The sequence below is a fragment of the Zootoca vivipara genome, chromosome Z2, assembly GCF_965207765.1.
Source record: "Zootoca vivipara chromosome Z2, rZooViv2.hap1.1, whole genome shotgun sequence".
Classification (NCBI taxonomy): Eukaryota; Metazoa; Chordata; class Lepidosauria; order Squamata; family Lacertidae; genus Zootoca; species Zootoca vivipara.
The window spans coordinates 47,258,816-47,274,063 of NC_142585.1; the positions used below are offsets into that span (position 1 = coordinate 47,258,816).

General features: G+C 44.6%; 2 protein-coding genes across 3 annotated transcripts in view; both read left to right on the top strand.

Moving 5' to 3' along the window:
- The first annotated feature begins 1,316 nt into the window (after positions 1 to 1,316).
- Positions 1,317 to 10,777, top strand: DPM2 (dolichyl-phosphate mannosyltransferase subunit 2, regulatory). The gene is made up of 5 exons (XM_060270487.2): positions 1,317 to 1,380; positions 1,538 to 1,593; positions 2,461 to 2,550; positions 5,741 to 5,843; positions 8,237 to 10,777. The coding sequence occupies exons 1-5, from the start codon at positions 1,317 to 1,319 to the stop codon at positions 8,293 to 8,295; spliced, it is 372 nt and encodes a 123-aa protein (XP_060126470.2). The 3' UTR covers positions 8,296 to 10,777.
- Positions 10,778 to 12,095: 1,318 nt separating this feature from the next.
- Positions 12,096 to 15,248, top strand: part of PIP5KL1 (phosphatidylinositol-4-phosphate 5-kinase like 1) — a 29,366-nt gene continuing 26,213 nt past the window's right edge. The window contains exon 1 of one of the 2 annotated variants that reach the window (XM_060270225.2): positions 12,096 to 12,285. The gene's annotated coding sequence lies outside the window, so the exon portion shown is untranslated. Of the gene's footprint in view, positions 12,286 to 12,424; positions 12,578 to 15,248 lie in introns of those variants that run through there. The other variant, XM_088665316.1, reaches the window with a different exon arrangement.

Consider the following 15,248-nt stretch of genomic DNA (forward strand, 5'->3'; position numbering starts at 1 on the left):
CACACCACCAACTCTCCACAAAACCCCACAAATTCACCCTTAGTCTAATAGGGTTACTGCACCAATCACCAAGCTGTTGCTAAGGCTCTATCACTAGGCAAATTATCCAGCCCTGGAGATTGCTGAATCACTCTTCTGGGCATTTTGCCAGCTCTGAATTGCTATGTGACCAGATGCACGTACTCAGCACAGTGAAAAAACCTCAACAATAGTACCACTGTATTCTGCTCTGGTCAGACCTCACCTGGAGTACTGTGTCCAGTTCTGGGCACCACAGTTCAAGAAGGAGACTGACAAGCTGGAACGTGTCCAGAAGAGGGCAACCAAATTGGTCAAAGGCTTGGAAACAATGCCTTATGAGGAACGGCTTAGGGAGCCGGGTATGTTTAGCCTGGAGAAGAGAAGGTTAAGGGGTGATATGATAGCCATGTTCAAATATATAAAAGGATGTCATATAGAGGAGGGAGAAAGATTGTTTTCCACTGCTCCAGAGAAGCGGACACGGAGCAATGGATTCAAACTACAAGAAAGAAGATTCCACCTCAACATTAGGATGAACTTCCTGACAGTAAGAGCTGTTTGGCAGTGGAATTTGCTGTCAAGGAGTGTGGGGGAGTCTCCTTCTTTGGAGGTCTTTAAGCAGAGGCTTGACAGGCATATGTCAAGAATGCTTTGATGGTGTTTCCTGCTTGGCAGGGGGTTGGACTGGATGGCCCTTGAGGTCTCTTCCAACTCTATGATTCTATAATTAGAAATAAGGGTTATAAGTTAGAATTATTATTTTTTTGTATTTTGTATTTTTGTATGTTTTTGTTTGTTAAAGAATTTTTTCCCAAATAAATACATTTAAAAATAAATAAAAGTGATGTAGAGCTGACTCAGTGTAAGGAAGCTCTCTAAGATCCAGGCTCACTTACAGGACAGAAAGTCCCATTCAACTAATAAGGGTTTTACCTCTGGGAAGGCATTTGCAGGGCTACACTGCAAATGGCCAACAAGGCTGAACATTTCACACACAAACAGTACAGTATGTGGTTGAGAAAGGGCTTTTTCTTTGATGGTCCCTCCTCTTGGTGCTTTTTTGGGGAGCGGGGAGGGACACTTGCCCCCTGCTCCCCAGTTAGAGCCACGTCCACTGGTTAGTGCGAACAGCCTGTCAGTTAGAATGAAAGAAATATTCTTTCGAAAAACAAAAAACCCACAGTGTCCTTGGTCCCGTCTGAAATTAATAAGTCTATGGTGGGGGTTTCGTTCCCGGAAGTCCAGCTGCAGCCGATGCACTCCCTCGCGTAGCCTTTCCTGCTTTTCCTATCGCTATGGTTGAGAGGCGCATTCACTCTCCTTCGGCGCATTCACTCTCCTTCGACAACCTGGCCGGAGGTGAACCCGTCAACCCGCCTTAGAAAGGGAGAGTTGCAGACGCACTCCCTAGCGTAGCCTTTCCTCCTTTTCCTATCTCTATGGCTGAGTGGCGCATCCGCCCTCTTGCGGCGCTTGTCTGACGTCCTGAGTGCTGGTTGGACAACTTGACCGGAAGTGAACCCGTCAACCCGCCTTGGGAAGGGAGAGGCAGGCCTGGCCGCGCTTACTATGGTGAGTCCATTCCCCCGTCCGCCTAGTTGAGGGTCTCGCTGCAGGGAAAGGGCCTTTTGCCTCTTGCGTTGGGACTCAGACTGGAGGGACTCGGCGTTGCAGGGAGCTTATTTGTTTTCTTGACAGGCTTCCCCGACCTCGGCCTTCCAGCTGTTTTGGGACTACAACTCCTATAATCCCTGACCACTGGTCCCGTTGGCTAGGGATGATGGGAGTTGTAGTCCCAAAACAGCTGGAGGGCCGAAGTTTGGGGATACCTGGTTTAGAACAGGCATCCCCAAACTTCGGCCCTCCAGATGTTTTGGACTACAACTCCCATCCTCCCTGACCACTAGGGTGGGTCTTTAAAAAAATTCCCCCGAAAATGTTTCCTCCCTTGATCTTATCTCAGGCGTATGGTATCAACATAGTCAAATTTCAAATTTGGGACAATTCGGTTAATATTTAGACCCTGCTCCTCCAGATTGAAATTTTAAAGAAAGAAGAAGCAAGGGTGTAAAGAAAAAAAGTCCTCTGGGTTGTTTGCACTGAGTTCAAATAATATACAATTCTAACAGTATAACAATAATTTTGAACATTTGAATCAGTAAGAAAATTTCAACGCCCTGCCAAAAAAACAAAAAACCTAGCACAATTAGCATAACATTAAAATTTCTGGTTTTGTTCAGATTTTTGTAATGTTTTATGTGTGTTTGTCTTTAATGTTTGCTTTTTATCTGTATTTTGTTTATGAATGTTTTACGTTGTGTTCTGTAAACCACTTGGAAGTTTTATGTTGAGTATAAACAGTATATATGCTGGTGTATATCTTGACTGCCTTTCCTTGAGAGGACCCTAATTTTTCTTCTACCTCTGGCTTTGTTTTAGGCCACTGCTACTGACCAGTTGGTTGGGTATGGCTTGGTTGCCTTCAGTCTTGTCCTCTTTGCTTACTATACTGTCTGGATTATCATTCTGGTATGTTCTTTATTATTATTTTTTAAAAATCTTATTTTAGTACCTTAATTTAGTACCTTACTTTAGTACCTTTAGTACCTTTAGTCTTTACTCCAAGGAACGGGTAGGAAAACAGGCCTGGGGGTGGAATGTGGCCCTTGAGGCCCTTCTGTTTGGCCCTCGGAACTGCCCCCCCCCAGCTCACCCGTCACCTGCCTGAATGGAAGGTGTGTACACAGAAATTAGCCTCCTGTATGAGGGGGAAATGTTACATTCCTTGATTGGCCCACTTTTCTCACCTCTCAGAAAAGGGAGAGGTGATTTTATGCATATGGGGTGGGGGTTCTGTATAGTTAAAGACTTCTGGAATACAGTATATGAAGAAATGAAAAAGATTTTCTGAATAGCATTCCAAAAAAGGCCAGAGGCATTTCTTCTGGGAATCTTGAGTAAAGATATACCTGCTAAATACTGTATAGGGAGAATCTTCCTACAGTGGTACCTCGGTTTATAAACACAATTGGTTCCGGAAGTCTGTTCATAAACTGAAGCGTTCATAAACTGAAGCGAACTTTCCCATTGAAAGTAATGGAAAGTGGATTAATCTGTTCCAGACGGTCCACGGAGTACTCAACCTGAAACGTTCATAAACTGAAGCGAACTTTCCCATTAAAGTAATGGAAAGTGAATTAATCCGTTCCAGATGGGTCCGCGGCGTTCGTAAACCGAAAATTCGTAAACCAAGGAGTTCGTAAACCAAGGTTCCACTGTATAACGACATACGAGACAGTGATCCAAGGTAATCATACTGTTTTCGGTTGGGTCTTCTTCAGTTTTTTAACTACAAAAAAAAATCAAATAAATATATATCATTTATTATGTCATACATTATATTAAGGCCAATGGCCAGCATGAACACAAGTCTATACAGTCCATAATATCTTAACATTGAAAAAATACAGGAAAATACAAAAATAAAACATACCTTGGCATTTGTAAGCAATCTGCGGGACAGGGGTCATACACATATGTAACCCCTGCTGCCTGAAGCAGGAAATAGAAAGCTTAATATACAGTTCCACCACAGGTAACACCCTAGTTAATCAAGGATATTGGCATTTTAAAGTTTCGTGCAACCTCAAGATCCTGAAAGTAATATAATTAGATGAAACAATTCAAATCTAACTCAATCCTTCTGGATGAAGCGTTTTGAACATAAAAATAAATTGTGAACCTAAAAATAAACTTTCAATAACTTTACAATTTCAATATCCTTGATTAATGATATATATTTATTTGATTTATTTTTTAAATAAAAAACTGAAGAAGACCAAACCAAAACAGTATGATTACCTTGGATCACTGTCTCGTATGTCGACCAACACGTCGACCAATTCCAACAGGTGAAATATATCTGTTTTTATCTTTATAAACAGATAGGCAAATAGAAGGGGAAGAAATGGAGGCAGTGAGAGATTTTACTTTCTTGGGCTCCTTGATCACTGCAGATGGTGACAGCAGTCACGAAAATAAAAGACGCCTGCTTCTTGGGAGAAAAGCAATGACAAACCTAGATAGCATCTTCAAAAGCAGAGACATCACCTTGCCGACAAAGGTCCGTATAGTTAAAGCTATGGTTTTCCCAGTAGTGATGTATGGAAGTGAGAGCTGGACCATAAAGAAGGCTCATCACCGAAGAATTGTTGCTTTTGAATTATGGTGCTGGAGGAGACTGTTGAGAGTCCCATGGACTGCAAGAAGATCAAACCTCTCCATTCTGAAGGAAATCAGCCCTGAGTGCTCACTGGAAGGACAGGTCCTGAAGCTGAGGCTCCAATACTTTGGCCACCTCATGAGAAGAGAAGAATCCTTGGAAAAGACCCTGATGTTGGGAAAGATGGAGGGCACTAGGAGAAGGGGACGACAGAGGACGAGATGGTTGGACAGTGTTCTCGAAACTACGAACATGAGTTTGACCAAACTGCGGGAGGCAGTGCAAGACAGGAGTGCCTGGCGTGCTATGGTCCATGGGGTCACGAAGAGTCGGACACGACTAAACAACAACAACAAACAGATATATTTCGCCCATTGGAATTGGTCGAAGTGTTGCCTCTTTTTTGGGTATTTATCCTCACAACAAGCCTGCGAGGGAGGTTAGGCTGAGCGATAGTGATTGAACCAGCACTACTTAGTAAGCACTGCGACTGAGTGTGGGTTCAAATCCCACTCCCTAATCGCACTTGAACCATGGCAGAACACCGGTTCTTGCAAATTCAACTGCAGCACAATCGTGATAGCATAACCTCTCCCAATGTTTTGGGCAGGGATTTTCCCTTCTTACCAAGAGATGCATGCCAAGCAGATGCTCCAACACTGAGCCACAGACTCCTAGATCCCTTTCACATGTACTGCTCTTAAGCCAGGTGTCACCCATCCTGTATTTGTGCCTTTCTTTTTTTCTTTCTTTTTTGCCCAAGTGTAGTACTTTACATTTCTCCTTGTTAAAATTCATCTTATTTGCTTTTCCCAGTTGTCTAATCTGTTAAGGTCATTTTGAAGTGTGATCCTGTCCTCTGGGGTATTAGCCACCCCTCCCAATTTGGTGTTGTCTGCAAACTTGCTCAGGATGCTCTCAAGCCCATCATCCAATTACACTCATACTTCGGGTTAAGTACGCTTCAGGTTGAGTACTCCGCAGACCCGTCTGGAACGGATCAATCCACTTTCCATTACTTTCAATGGAAAAGTTGGCTTCAGGTTAAGTACGCTTCAGTTTAAGCACAGACTTCCAGAACCAATTGTGGTTGTAAACTGAGGTACCACTGTATTGTTAACACTGACCAGCAGTGGGTCGCCAGATTTTAGATTGGGGACTTTTCCAGCCCCATGACGACATGCTGACGATTGAAGCGGTGTCCTTCTGCATTTCAAGCAGCTGCTCTGCCACTTAGCTACAGAACTTCTGTAGGAAAGTTTTTCCCGTCAATCGCTCTCTGATCCTATTTCCTGGAGGTTTTGGGTTCTGAATCCAGGAAATTCCAGACGTAAAGCGTGAGCTCCCTAACCATTGAGTTTGTGGTTGGTCATTTGACCGCCACAAACTCTCCATTCAAAAAAGGTGGAGGGGTGTTGGAATCTGGTCTACTGCTGAGGGTACAGGCAGAAACCTTTCCCCAGTTGCACTCACTGACATTTGCACCTGTTCCTCTAGCCCTTCATTGAAGTTGACCATCTGATTCACAAGTATTTTTTGCCACGGGAGTATTCAGTGATCATCCCTGTGGTTGCGGGGCTTGTGTTGCTGCTCTTCATAGGTAAGTCAAATCTCCATGTCTTCATGTTGTGTTTTTTGTTTTTTTACAGGTGGAAACTTGTGATAAGAGCTTAGCAAGGAATCTCTGTATTGATCCATAATATGGGTGTACTGCCCAATAATTAATAGGGTGGGTCATAAAAAAAAAATTCCGAAAATGTTTCCTCCCTTGATCTTATCTCAGGCGTATGGTATAAACATAGCCAAATTTCAAATTTGGGACAATTCGGTTAATATTTAGACCCTGCTCCTCCAGATTGAAGTTTGGCCTCACTACGAGTGATAAATATGATTTGTTATTGGAGAAAAAAGACGTGATGCTACCATCAAAACAACAATGAACAATCGCTCTAAATTCCCCAAACAAGACCCACCCTAATTATCACCCACCCTAATAATTAACATTCTCTGGCCAGCAAATTATACAGAATTTAAAAGCTGTAAAAAATAATAATGGAGGTGGGGTCCCAAGCCTCCAGATCTTGTTGCACTACACTACAGCTTCCATCAGCCCCAGCCAACAATCTAAAAGGACAAGGAGATACCAGCTGGTGACTGGAGAGTTAAATCCTGCCTGGTTCAGGCATGGCAGCAAGTTCTTACTAGAAACTGTTTGGTGTACCCAAACTCTGAAGAAAGCAGGACCGAACCGAATCCCCCATGCATCAGCTGACGCATGGGGTGGGGTGGTAATCCTGCTTGGGCAGTATCTCCCCACAACCGACTGGAAGGGGAAATTGCTCAAGGAAAGGAGTCAGAAATTGCTCGTCTCTTTGGAGAGCCAGTGGAGTAGCCCCGCTTACCTTCTTTCCTTCTGCTGCAGCCTGATGGAATAGCTGCTGGCAGATGACAATCGGGCGAGGGAGGTGCCTGATGGAACTGGCTTCTCAGCAGAACCTGCCTTATTTGTGTCGCCTGTTCTTCCTTTCACGTCACCCTTTCACATAATCTGAAATGCACAACGTAAAGCCTAGGGGGCGAGGAAATGAGGTTCCTTCCTCACTTCAATATACAGTGGTACCTCTACTTACGAATTTAATGCGTTCTGAATGCACATTCGTAAGTCGAAAAAATGTGTAAGTCGAATCCCATAGGAATGCATTGGGAGAAAAAAAATTGTAAGTCGAAGCAACCCTATCTAAAAATTTGTAAGTAGAAAAAAATCCGATCTAAACCGCATCCAAGATGGCGGGCGGAGCTCTGTTCGTAAGTAGAAACATTCGTAAGTAGAGTTATTCGTAAGTAGAGTTACCACTGTATAGAGAAGAGTTCTTCCAACGCACCAATGGTTCTGTTTCTTGAATAACTTTATGGCCGAGAGTCTGATGTGGCTCAGGGCAGCACAGCAGTGCCTTAAAACAGATAATAATAATATAAGAATAATTTATTATTTATACCCCGCCCATCTGGCTGGGTTTCTCCAGCCACTCTGGGCGGCTTCCAACTGAATATTAAAAACAGTACAGCATCAAACATTAAAAACTAAACAGTTGTCTTCTGAAAGTAGAATAGTTACTTATTGCCTTGACATCTGCTGGGAGGGCGTTCCACAAGGCGGGTGCCACTACCAAGAAGGCCCTCTGTCTGGTTCCCTGTAACCTCACTTCTCGCAACGAGGGAACCACCAGAAGGCCCTCGGTGCTGGATCTCAGTGTCTTGGCTGAAGTTTGGGGGTGTCTGGTTTAGGGCTTTAAAGGTCAGTACCAACACTTTGAGTTGGGCTCGGAAATGTACTGGGAGCCAGTGTCGATCTCTCAGGACCGGTGTTATGTGGTCCCGGCGGCCACTCCCAGTCACTAGTCTAGCTGCCGCATTCTGGATTAATTGCAGTTTCCGGGTCACCTTCAAAGGTAGCCCCACGTAGAGCGCATTGCAGTAGTCCAAGCGGGAGATAACCAGAGCATGCACCACTCTGCCGAGACTGTCCGTGGGCAGGGAGGGTCTCAGCCTGCGTACCCGATGGAGCTGATAGACAGCCTCCCTGTGGCTCCATGGACAGCTGTGAGTCCAAAATGACTCCCAGGCTGTGCACCTGGTCCTTCAGGGGCACAGTGACCCCATTCAGGACCAGGAAGTCTCCCACACCCGCCTGGCCCCTGTCCCCCACAAACAGTCCTTCTGTCTTGTCAGGATTCAACCTCAATCTGTTAGCCGCCATCCATCCTCCAACTGCCTCCAGGCACACACACAGGACCTTCACCGCCTTCACTGGTTCTGATTTGAAAGAGACGTAGAGCTGGGTATCATCCGCATACTGATGATCTCTCCCAGCGGCTGCATGTAGATATTAAAAAGCATGGGGGAGAGGACAGAACCCTGAGGCACCCCACAAGTGAGACACCAGGGGTCTGAACACTCATCCCCCAACACCACCCTCCTTTTGTGTTTCCCTAGGAACGTTCATAGCCACCATCACATGGAAGAACCGGAAGACTGGGAAGAAATCGGCATGAAGGTGGCGAGGAAAGAGGACACAGGAAATCCCGCCGGCGCTTTTGACAGCAGCAACGTTTGTGGGTTTCCCCCCCCAAATCCTTTTTATTGAACAGCAACCCATTTTCTGGGGCAGCCCAGCCCACAATAACTAGCAGACGCCCAGCAGCAGATGCTGGGAAGGGCAGAGGGACTTGGATGCTACCCTCATCAGCAATGTCCCAGTCTGGGTATGGACCAAAGGCACTCCAAGCGAGAGGCACCCCAAACAATGCCAGCCTTTTGGAATACATAGATCAGCGCCCCACTGTCCTCTAGGCTACCCCAGGAAAGAGCCTCAATCTGAAGTGACTAGCAAGACGCTCTCCAGATGTTGTCACACTCACCCCCGCCATCCCATAACAGTTGGCCATCCCATGGTTTTGACTCCACCCCACAGCGAAGGGCACCAGGTTCTCCATCCCTTCTCAGGAAGGGAGGCCTCGTCCAAACAGAGGTCTTCCTCCATCTCTCAAATGATGTAGGGCAGGCATCCCCAAACTGCGGCCTCCAGATGTTTTGGCCTACAACTCCCACGATCCCTATCTAAGAGGACCAGTGGTCGGGGAAGATGGGAATTGTAGTCCAAAACATCTGGAGGGCCGAAGTTTGGGGGTGCCTGCTCTAGGGGATGTCTTGGAGTACAGATGTAGAACCTGTGGGCCTCCCAGATGTTGTTAGGCTACATCTCCTGCCATCCCTGAACCATTGGGGGCTGATGGGAGCTAGAGTCGCAACAGTATCTGCAAGGTGCCATATTGGCTACCTCTGGTTGCTCCGCAGTAGGGTGGGTCATAAAAAAATAATAATTCGAAAATGTTTCCTCCCTTGACTGTATCTCAGGCGTATGGTATCAACATAGTCAAATTTCAAATTTGGGACAAATCGGTTAATATTCAGACCCTGCTCCTACAGATTGAAATTTTGCCTCACTATGAGTGATAAATATGATGTGTTATTGGAGAGAAAAGACGTGACGCTACCATCAAAACAACAATGAACAATCGCTCTAAATTCCCCAAACAAGACCCACCCTAATTATCACCCACCCTAATAATTAACATTCTCTGGCCAGCAAATTATACAGAATTCGGTTAAATATTTAGACCCTGCTCCTCCAGATTGAAATTTGGCCTCACTACGAGTGATAAATATGATGTGTTATTGGAGAGAAAAGACGTAATGCTACCATCAAAACAACAATGAACAATCGCTCTAAATTCCCCAAACAAGAGACAAAGAAGGACTTTGCACCAAAATAGACGTTTAGTGTAATGCATAAAAGCATCTTTTTAGCATGATATAATACGGTGTACATGTACAATGTATATATTGCATAAGGCATAATTTTATTAATTACAGTACACAAAATGTCAGCATTTACAGTAGTACCATTTCTACCAAGTAATTAAGTCTAATGTGATGTTTTGACGCAACACATAATATGAGTGGCGTTTTATTGTTTATGTTTACTTGTTTAGTACACCATTTGCTTAATTGTTCCATATCATTTTTTTTCAAAACCATTGGTTTTTCATGTAAATTATCAACATGTTTTCTCTTAAATAAATAAATATTGCAGAAAATAATAGTTTGTAACTATTCTTTCTCTACAGAAAACCTAAAATTTATGTCGATTAGTTCACAATTTAACGTATTGAGAATTAATTGAGTCAAAGTCCCAAATATTAAGCGATTTCTCCCAAATTTGAAATTTGACTATGTTTATACCATACACCTGAGATAAGATCAAGGGAGGAAACATTTTCGAGGGGGGGGAAATTATGACCCACTCTACTCCGCAGCCCCTTTTTGTTGACACACTTTTTCCTCTTCCCTTGCCGCCTCCTCCCCCTCTCAATGCCATCTCCCTGCCGCCACCAATCTCACTCCCCTTTCAACTCTTTGGACCAGGTTTTCCTTCGGTTCGGCCTCCCCTAGTGCAGTGCCCTGCCGTTGCTGTGGATTACCACTCCCAGAAGCCCCGGGCAGTTCTGCTCCATCCTGCAAGCCCCTTTGCTTGTCAAAATGGCAAAAGAGGTCCTAGGAACACTTTCTTTTCTTTTCTTTTAATTTTTTTATTTAGAAAATGTCTTTATTGTTTTAAAAAAGTATAATTACAAACGTTTCATACTTCATACATACACAATTTCCCCAGACATTGTGCAGCAAAGAAAACCCCCATTGCAAAAACAAGAAGAAGCAAAAAGAAAAATAATAAAAATGAAAAATACAAAAAGAAAAGAAAAGAATAATACCAAACAGCTTTAAAAAAGAAAAAGAAGAAAAGAAATGGTTCTTCCAATTATCCAGTCTATAATTCATATTATTCCTAGATTATCGCACATTCAAGAATATATTAACTACTTAATACTTTTTTCATATATAATAAATCAGATTCAGCCTAAGCCTGCTATTAGGGATTTTGATATTCTGTTTTTCAATAAATATTCTTCAAACATCTCCCATTCCTTCTTTGCTTTTTGCCTTGTTTGCCCCCTTATTCTTGCTGATGTTATTGTAAATATTTTTTATTAATTTTACAAAAAGAAGAAACACAACACTTACAAACAAAAATAACAAGAAAAAACAATCTGCGGTTCATTACTCATTCATCTTTAGCAATTTCCAATTCATTATTTAGAAATTTGGAAGCAGTGCCCAAAATGCAGTGCAAAATAATATCCAATCCAGTCCTACTCAGAGTAGACTCATTGAAATGATTCAGTTCAGTTCAAGTTTATTACAGCCATAGGCCCATATCTACGTAACAACACAACATTCATCATACAACTAACAAAACAATTTGATAGATTTAAAACAGCAAACAAATGAATTAAAATTCAGATTAAAATTAATTCAATTAAAACAACCAAATTCAATCAAATTCAAACCATCCAAACCATAATTCAGCTTCTACCAAATAAAATTGTAAATGCACAGCACAGTTCTAGGTCCCTTTAGTAAGTGTTAATATTGGTAGACCATCAAAATCATAGAGGATTCCGTTTTCCTTCTTCTAGAACAAGACTTTCGTCAGAAATCTAGCGACCAGAAGGGATCTGGATGGGTCTTCATCATGATTGAAATGATTGGGCATTACTATCAATCAAGCTTTATTACGGTCATATACCAGTTATTAAAAATAAAAATGCTTGACAAGACTATGGGAGTTGTTATTCGGGGTGGATATAAGAGTCTATGAGTTTGAAGGGGCTCTGTTTCCAGAGGGCGGGTCCAGCTGGCCTTTCCCCTGGTGCTGCTCAAAGTTCTCAGTTTCGTACCCAAGCGAAGGAACTACTTCCCACAGTCCAATACCGAGTTTGCTATTCCAATGGCTGTCTTGTTCGGGGGGGGGGGGCTGGTCCTGCAGATCTGCGTGCAGAATCTGGCTACCATCCGAGTCAACTTTTGCTCCTTTCCTAATAGTAGGGCCTTTAGTTTGGCCTTATGTGGGAGGTCGGCCAGGCTCTCCAGAATGGTATCTCTGCGTGCCTTATCAGAGGGCATCTAAAAAAAAGATGTTCGGGGTGGCCTACTTCCCCCAATTGGCAGGAGCAGAGTCTCTGCTCATAGAATCATAGACTCATAGAGTTGGAAGAGACCACTAGGGCCATCCAGTCCAACCCCCTGCCAAGCAGGAAACCCCCCACCCCCACCCCTCTGCCTACCGTTTCCCTGTGGCCGCCAACCGCCGCTCCCGGCCGGACAAGCGCCTCAGTGCGCTTGCGCTAAAGCGCAAGGAGGAGGCTGCTTTTTTCCCCTTCCCCCCTATGCTCCCCCCCCCGGCGACCAACAGCAAGATGACGAGGAGGAGCCCGGTCCGGCTCCCACCGCCGCGGCCCCGGAGCCTGATGCCGCCATCTTGGTCCGCCGCCTCCTCCTCCTGACAACCCTCCCTGGCCTGTGAGAGAAGCGGCGGGGCCGTGGCCCTCCCTGCGCTCGGCCACGGGGCACGACGGGACAGCGAGGTTGTCTTTTACAGCTCTTTTCTCCCAGCCTGCGACGCTTAAGGAAAAGCGGAGAGAGAGGCAGAGCGCACACGGGGAGGAGGAGGGGGGTGTTGTGAGCGGAGCGGGCGGTGCAATCGCAAGGCTGAGTGTCTGAGTGTCCCCGTCCCCCCGAAAAGCCCACGAGGGACCTCTTTCCCTGCACGGACTCACCCAAGCCGGGACTCTCCTGGGCTGCCACCGGCGCTGCTCCTCCGTCTCTGCTCCGCCTCCTCCTCCCGTTCTAGCACCCGTTAATTTAACGGGCTTCACGGTACTAGTAGAGCCATATTTTGGCAGGGGTGGGGCGGCCCCTTCCTGTTTTGCCTCAGCTGGCCCCTTCCCATTTGACCTCAGGCAGCGAAATGGGACACACACCCTCTACCTTCCTCAAACAAACAAAAACATTGTGGTTGGTGGTGTGAGGAGTGCGGAAGAGGTTCGAAATCTGGTATCTCCAATTAAAAGAAGCAGGGGGTGATCTCTCTCTGAAGTCCTGAAAAGGCACTGCCGGGCAGAAGAGAGAGGACTGGTTATAGACAGTCTGACCTGGCATAAAACAGATTATGTTCCAGTCCAGATGTTCCTCCTGAAGCCCTGTTTATTCAGCCATCATTCTTACTTGCTGGCATGAAGCTTATGTGGTGGCTGGACTACGGGGTGACATCCACACCTTGCATTTAAAACTATATATGGTTACATTTAAAACCATATATAGCACATGGCTTCCCTCAAAGAACCATAGTTCATCCACCACAGAGCTGCAAGTCATAGCATCCTTAACAAACTGCAATTCCTAGGATTCCTTTGGGTGGGTGGGGGGAGTCACAAGGTCTGAATGTATGGTGTGAATGTGACCTAAAACCTGGTCTTTATTGAGCATTAGAATCGTAGAATCCTAGAGTTGGAAGAGACCGCAAGGGCCATCCAGTCCAACCCCCTGCCAAGCAAGAAACACCATCAAAGCATTCCTGACAGATGGCTGTCAAGCCTCTGCTTAAAGACCTCCAAAGAAGGAGACTCCACCACACTCCTTGGCAGCAAATTCCACTGCCGAACAGCTCTTACTGTCAGGAAGTTCTTCCTAATGTTTAGGTGGAATTTTCTTTCTTGTAGTTTGAATCCGTTGCTCCGTGTCCGCTTCTCTGGAGCAGCAGAAAACAACCTTTCTCCCTCCTCTATATGGCATCCTTTTATATATTTGAACATGGTTATCATATCACCCCTTAACCTTCTCTTCTCCAGGCTAAACATACCCAGCTCCCTAAGCCGTTCCTCATAAGGCATCGTTTCCAGGCCTTTGACCATTTTGGTTGCCCTCTTCTGGACACGTTCCAGCTTGTCAGTCTCCTTCTTGAACTGTGGTGCCCAGAACTGGACACAGTACTCCAGGTGAGGTCTGACCAGAGCAGAATACAGTGGTACTATTACTTCCCTTGATCTAGATGCTATACTCCTATTGATGCATCCCAGAATTGCATTGGCTTTTTAAGCTGCTGCATCACACTGTTGACTCATGTCAAGTTGGTGGTCTACCAGGACTCCTAGATCCTTTTCACATGTACTGCTCTCAAGCCAGGTGTCACCCATCCTGTATTTGTGCCTTTCATTTTTTTGCCTAAGTGTAGTACTTTACACTTCTCTTTCTTAAAATTCATCTTGTTTGCTTTGGCCCAGTTGTCTAATCTGTTCAGGTCATTTTGAAGTGTGATCCTGTCCTCTGGGGTATTAGCCACCCCTCCCCATTTGGTGTCATCTGCAAACTTGCTCAGGATGCCCTCAAGCCCATCATCCAAGTCATTGATAAAGATGTTGAATAAGACTGGGCCCAAGACAGAACCCTGTGGCACCCCACTAGTCACTTCTCTCCAGGATGAAGAGGAGCCATTGATGAGCACCCTTTGGGTTTGGTCAGTCAGTCAGTTCCAAATCCACTGAATGGTAGCATTGTCAAGCCCGCATTTTACCAGCTTCTTTACAAGAATATCATATCACATGATGGACAGATGGCTGGCTGGCTGAGGGCAGAACGGTTGGTGGAGGCAGTGCCACACTCACCCGTATGGACCAGCCTCCACTGTCAATTGGCCCCAGAACCTCATCCAATTTCTCCTACTGAAAGGCCACCAGACCACAAGGTGACGGAACTGCCATCCTTGGAAAGGAACCTCCAAGTGGTTCCATGGTTTCCAGGGAGATCAGAACTCACCTGGTCGTCACCAGCTTGTTTCTCTCAGAAGTGATGGTTCGACCCATCAGTTTATCATGAGTTCCAAAAGTCAGGTATGTAGGAAACCTTTCCCCACTTGCTCACAAAAAGCCAGGTCTGGGATCCTTCTTCATACCCCTTGTTGACACTTATAGGAGCATTCGGAAAGCTAGGTTGTCCCATATCTAAACCATCTCAATAATGGACTCATATTCACACCCTTGTTTTGAACAAAATGAAAGGCGTGTGGGAGTCAGTCCACATCATGGTCGGCTCATTTACTGGTGATTGTTAGGGTGGGTCATAATTTATTTATTTTTGAAAATGTTTCCTCCCTTGATCTTATCTCAGGCGTATGGTATAAACATAGTCAAATTTCAAATTTGGGAGAAATCGGTGAATATTTAGACCCTGCTCCTACAGATTGAAATTTTGCCTCACTACGAGTGATAAAAACATGGGACTTTGACTCAATTAATTCGCAATACGTTAAATTGTGAACTAATAGACATAAATTTTAGGTTTTTTGTAGAGCAAGAATAGTTGCATACGATTATTTTCTGCAATATTTATTTATTTTAGATCAAACATGTAGATAATTGACATGAAAAAGCAATGGTTTTGAAAAAAATGATATGGAACAATTGAGCAAACGGTGTACTCAACAAGTAAACATAAACAATAAAACGCCTAAAGGCAGCCTGTTTAGGGAAGTTTTTAATCTGTGATATTTTAA